Source organism: Cydia strobilella, chromosome 4 (assembly GCF_947568885.1).
Source record: "Cydia strobilella chromosome 4, ilCydStro3.1, whole genome shotgun sequence".
Lineage (NCBI taxonomy): Eukaryota > Metazoa > Arthropoda > Insecta > Lepidoptera > Tortricidae > Cydia > Cydia strobilella.
In genome coordinates this window covers 11,145,156-11,151,310 of record NC_086044.1, presented here as the reverse complement: position 1 = coordinate 11,151,310, position 6,155 = coordinate 11,145,156, and the positions used below count along the sequence as shown (strand labels likewise).

Genomic DNA, 6,155 nt, shown 5'->3' with positions numbered 1-6,155 from the left:
AGTTTCGAGAATTTACAGAATGACACAACTAAACGCAGTGAGCTGAAATTGAAGTTACAAGAACTAAACCAAAAATTAGTGGAAAGTATACAGAACATTAAAACATAATTTGTTTCTTTGTTATATTTAGAACTATAGGGTGAGCCAGTGATAAATTCTCTTTTCGTATTGACGTCTTTCGTTAAAATGCATTTATCAATGGCCCACCATATATTTAATAAAACAATTTTTATTTATTTCTAATTATTTAATTATACTACCAAGTTGTAACAATTCATCTTCTGTTACCAAACCCAGATAGAACAAGCAAACTAAAGCTGCACCCTGCTCTGCAAACTTTTTATTTTTTTCCCAAAATGATGAAGTATATTTTTTTCCATTAAATGTAATTATGGTCCGGAACAATTTAGTTACCTGCTTTGTATCATAAACTGGCAAGTCATGTCTATTTTTCCCTGCCCAAGCATGTAATCTTGCTTTTGGCAAGTTTAAATCATCAAAATTGCCTCGTATAAAACATACCTGGAAAATAAAGAAAATGTAGGTAAACTGGGACTGGAGTGGTTAAAAGGAAAGCATGTAATGCAATGGCAGTTAATTACTCTTAAATTATCTCAATCTATTATCGCTTTCTTACAATTCTCTTATATAGTCCAGTGGAAAAGATGTCAACTAAGTATAAGGCAGTCAGATACTATCAGGCAAAAATTTCAGGTTTAAAATTTGCACCATATAGTTATTATTTATGGTGTGCATGCCTAGTAATTAACCTTCTAGATCTTACATGCATGTAAAGATATTATTGATAATATTTTAGCATAGGGGAACATCTTACCTTCATTTGTTGCACTCCATCAAGGTCATCTATCACTTTTTGTTTCTTATGAGGTGGTTCCAAATCTTCAGTTGTCACTTGCCATCTCCCCTGTATCCCCATTTTCTGATATTGAGACTGTTTCTCCTGGCAGTATTGTCCCAAATCCCAAATGTCACTGTTAACACGAATGTATAATAAGTTAACACAGGGGTTCCCAATCATTTTCAGTCCGCGGCGCACTTGCAAGTTCAAAATTTCGGCAGCGGCGCCCTAACCTAGCTAGGCCTTTCGAAATAGATAGGCAACATGGTGAGGAGGACCGCCTCACGACACCCCTCTCCACTGTCCACGGCGCCCCAGGGCTTGGGAATCCCTGTGTTAACATTTACAAACAAAATTTTCACTATCTCATAATGGCCAGAAAGGGATGATTTATTTATGTAATCTATAAATGTGACCATGTTATATGAATGCTAAATTAACAAATGTAACATTAAATTATTTGCTGTAATACCAACCATATTTGTTCAAGTGTTTGGCACTCTAAAAACTGCCTTCCTCTCGGTGTCTCTTGCAACTCTCTTAGAATATTTTGTACATTGTATTTAGTATTTGACGGTGAGTTATCATAATCAACAGCAAGTTTCAGGTACTCCTTGATGACTGTGTCCATCGGTAATAAACCTTCTTTCCTAAAGATGGAGCAGTTCCACTCTGCTGCCCTGGCCAGCATGACACTGTTGCATCCAGTCAGTTCTTTGAACTTATATATGTCACTGTGTTTTTCTATTTCTTTTGAACCACCACTAAAAAATTAAAACAATATAATTATGTGTTTGCCTCTAAAATACTATGGAAGTAAAGACATTAACTGCATGTAGGTATCTAACAAACAGTTGTTTTTGTATGGGCCCGAGTTTCAATTGATATTAACTACCAAGATAATTTGTAAATTTATTATATCACATTTACAATCAGGTCTAACGCGAATTTATTTTGTTACCTGTATTTACCGACGTTTCGAAACAGGTGTAGTGTGTACCAAGCCACGCACACTTACGTAGCCTCGTATTATATAAACGCTAGCACTTAGGAACATTATCCAGAATAAAGACACACTTATAACCAATTAGTTGTCTTAATTAACGTGCCACATCACATGGCGATCCTGCCAGTGCGGCTTTGTGCTGCACTGGTGGCGTGCCGCGTCAGCCAGTACGTCAATAAATTACACAAAGAATTCAGTGCCCTTATGAACAGTGACTAAACTTTATACGCGGGACAATAAACAGTAGATATTGATCGAACAATTTATCTACCAAATTGCATCGGACTTTGATAGATTATATGTGAAGGACAGTGGAAGTTTATTTGATGTGAATACCTTAAAAGTGAAAAATAAAATGTGTTGGTGAATTATTAAACCAATTAATTATTCATTAGACCAGATTTGTAAATGTGATTTGATATGTGTTCAAAACGCGAAAGTTTTAAATGTTATAATTTGTAAATTTATCCTATAAACCAAATATATATGAAAAGTATGGATAACACTGTTAAATATGATAATGCATAAATAATGCTGGCAAGACTTACTTTGCAATGACTGGTATAGATACCCTCTCTGCAACATAACGGATTACATCTGTATGTACAGCATGTTGTGGTCTCTCCTCTTTTGTCCTGCCGTGGATCCCTATACCCTTAATGCCTGCACTAACTAATTTATTCACCAGTTCCAATGTTTCTTCAGAGGTCTTCAGTATCCTTATTTTGCAGCTAACTGGTATTGATAGATTAGTGACTAGTGTATTTAGTATTTTCCATGCTTTGTCGGGTTGACCCATCAGGGCTACCCCCATTCCACCTTTAATGGAAAACTCTTTAGGACAACCCATATTGATATCTATTGCAGCCACATCATTTTCCCTGAAATTATATAAATAATAATGTTTAAATGTCAAAGTAAAACAAATTAACTTTTTATATGCCAGAAAATATAACTGTAATTTACAATACCAGCCGGATACATGATTGGCGCGAGAGTATCTCGCCGCGACATAGACTACCCGTCCCCCTTTAATTCATACAGTTACTAAAAGACGGGTAGTCTATCTCGCGGCGAGATACTGTCGAGTCAATCATGTGCTCGGCCTACAGGTTATTCATACAGTAGAAAATTTTTGGTAAGGGCATAGGCCGAAAAAGAAAATAGCAAATTTAACATTTGATTAGTCAATTTGCTATTTTTATTTTAGTATGATTAGTTGTTATCATGTATTGATCAAACAAATAGGATAGGAGCAAGTTTAATAATACAATTTGTTTCTTTTTTATAGTTTTGTTTACTCAAGAATAAAGTAAATAAAAACTCACACTAATTTCGCAACTTTCAGTGCCCGCTCTGAATCACAAGTGCCTAGTTGTAAAACAACCCTGTCTTTTTCCTCAGCGCATGTCCGGAAAACAATTGTGCCATCTGTCTGGTCAACATAGTCTATAGTGTTAAGTATACCTGAAACAATCAAGTTGGAACATGAATAAATTATTATTATTTGATTTATAAGTTACTAAATAAAACAATAATGTAAACTAAGTACCAGTAAGTCTATTCTCCATAGTATTAGAATTATATTAAACGCTAAAATAAAGAGTTGGTGGGAAAGTTTCTGATAATAGGTATTATTCTACTTATAACCCATTTTTATTAAGAAAAAACATGTGCTTACCATTAATTCTGCGCTTTGAACGTAAAAACTTCCAATCTATTAGTTCTTCTGTGTATACTATATCAGCACCATACCGAAGAGCTAATAATCTCATAGGTAAAGTGCCTATGCGTACCATAGGTGCAAGAACTAATTTATTTTCATAAGATAACATTACATAAACAATTATTTACATTAATTAATTAAAAATAACAACACATAACCTCTATTTAGTGTTTAGTCGGTTTAGTACTATACATATATTATTATCAAAGAGCATATAATCACTATGGCCGCTCGTATATACGCATTAATGTCAAGTTGGCATTTCATTTCAGCAGTGCTGCCAACGCCACGCCACTGACAAGTAATGACAAATATCTTTGCCATACATTTGTTCGTAACAGGAGAGTTTCCAACCACTGATTATTATACTCTTTGGAGTTTGGGTTTAGTCACGTTTAGTTCTTGTGTCAATGAGGGCCATCGTTTTTTTGCTCACCAGTTGGCGCCTCTGTTGATGGTGGTCCCCATCTACACTAGCGCCCCTAGCGGCGAATTCATACGCGTTAGCCCTCTTTTGTGTTTGTGTCACATGTCATAATGACACGCAAAATAGGCGCCACTCGCCAGTCGTCGAGTTGCGGAAAATCGCCCGAACCATCCCGAACTATACAATACAATACACATGTCATAAGTCCGCGCTCCACACTCGTGAGCGAATCGCGCCACGATTCGCGCACGAGTGTGGAGGACGCTATATGTGATGACAAATGTGAGATAAGATGGCAGATAAACTTTGAGTAGATAAACTAAGCTTCAATTAGTTGATTTTATTTTAGAAATTATTTATCTCGAGTCATGTATGTATTTCACAGATATACGTTTCACCTATTTTAATCAGCGAAATCGACTCCACACTCGCGTTCGCGGTTTCGCGCCGCGTGCACCGTTTTGACGGTTCGGTACGATGGTGTGTTACGCTAAGGCCTTTGACTCTGCCCGCACGCTAAATTCGCTAGTAGCGCTTTTTATCAAGCGCTGTTGGATTTTCAACTTTAAGCCTTGGTCTTTAAATCGAATTTAGCGTGCGGGCAGATTCAAACGCTTTTTTAACGCGCGTTGAAAAAGCGCTCGTGAGTATGAGGCCTAACGCGATTATGAATAACGCCGTACGATGAGTATTGAGTATTGAGTATTATTTGGTGAGGGACCCACTGCGAAAATCATTTTTTTTTGCCTCACTCTAATTTGCATGAGCGATAGAGACACAGCAGTGTAGGGTGCTTAAAATCAGTCTGGACACCGCTTAAAATCGTAACAGACTACCGCACCGCACCGCGACCTTGGTGCGCCACACCCATAAGTGAGAGCGAGAAAGAGATCTCTTTAAGCCATGAATCTAGTATAACTGGATCGGTCATGAGGGGTGGGGGAAAATGACCGAACGGGATAGTCTTATGTATCTTTCAGTAGGAGTAGCAGAGAAAGCGCTGTTATTGTTTGTCCTTGTCATAGTTTCACTTTTCCACCGCTGCCACAACCGAGGTTGTGGCAAACAAATAAGTACGTGACATGTCATGTTTGTTCGTTGCTTGTTTAATTATCGTTGTTTTGTATGAAATTGTGCTTTCTCTTATGAAATATAGTGATGGTTAGCGTTTTGAATGCTTGAACTTTGATAAAATACTGGTGAATTGTTCTGTAATCGGCTGTAATCGGCTGTAATAGCCGCTCTGAGCAAAAATATGAGATCATAACCTTTCACACGTAAGTACGGTATTTTACACCTTCCTCTTAACGCAATATGTGAGAATAACATCGTAAAATTACGTTACACTCAAAGCAATGTAGAATCAAACGATTTCAATAAAAAATATCACAATTATTTACGCAAATTAACAAAACATTATTTGTAAAATTATCCGCCCAAATTACGTAGGTAGGTAGGAGTCTAAGGCAAAGAGTAGTATAATATATAGGAGAAAGAGAGCCCTCTCGTGGAACTTTTTTGTATCCATTTTGAAGCGCCATCTGTAAATCTGAACAACAAGCATTAACGTCAATATTCATACCTACAGGGCCTGTTTACATATTGATTAATGTTTAGTACGACTTCATACATTTGTTACAAATGTATAAACTCACACTAAACACTAATCAATATGTAAACAGGGTCATATATCTATAATTTGTTATATCGAGTTTGCTTTTCTAGTACCCATTAATCAACAACTTTATTATAATATTTGCTTAATGTAAGATATATTGGCAAGCACATATTGTAAAGACATACAGGAAAAGTAAGTACAATACAATGTTATACAAAGCATGATTTTAACAAGAAAATTATAATAAAGTAGCTCGTTAAATACTGGATAAAATAAAATAATAAGGTGAGTATAAATTGGAAAGAAAAGATAGTTGATATTTCATAATTTAAAATTCAAAAGTTTATTACACAAGTCGATATAACATTTACATGAAGAAAACATCGTCACATTTACAAATACAGGAGCCAAAAGTTTACTACACATGTCGATATAACATTTACATGAGGAAAACATCGCAACATATACAAATACAGGAGGCAATATCTACCTCATGCATGAGTAAACATAACTTTACTT

General features: G+C 35.9%; 1 protein-coding gene across 1 annotated transcript; it reads right to left on the bottom strand.

Moving 5' to 3' along the window:
• Positions 1 to 232: 232 nt before the first annotated feature.
• Positions 233 to 3,785, bottom strand: LOC134740582 (tRNA-dihydrouridine(20) synthase [NAD(P)+]-like). The gene is made up of 6 exons (XM_063673104.1): positions 3,547 to 3,785; positions 3,194 to 3,332; positions 2,414 to 2,746; positions 1,336 to 1,623; positions 836 to 992; positions 233 to 522 (listed from the first exon to the last, which is right to left on the bottom strand). Exons 1-6 carry the CDS (start codon positions 3,698 to 3,700, stop codon positions 244 to 246), a joined length of 1,350 nt encoding a protein of 449 aa, XP_063529174.1. The 5' UTR covers positions 3,701 to 3,785; the 3' UTR covers positions 233 to 243.
• Positions 3,786 to 6,155: the final 2,370 nt, after the last annotated feature.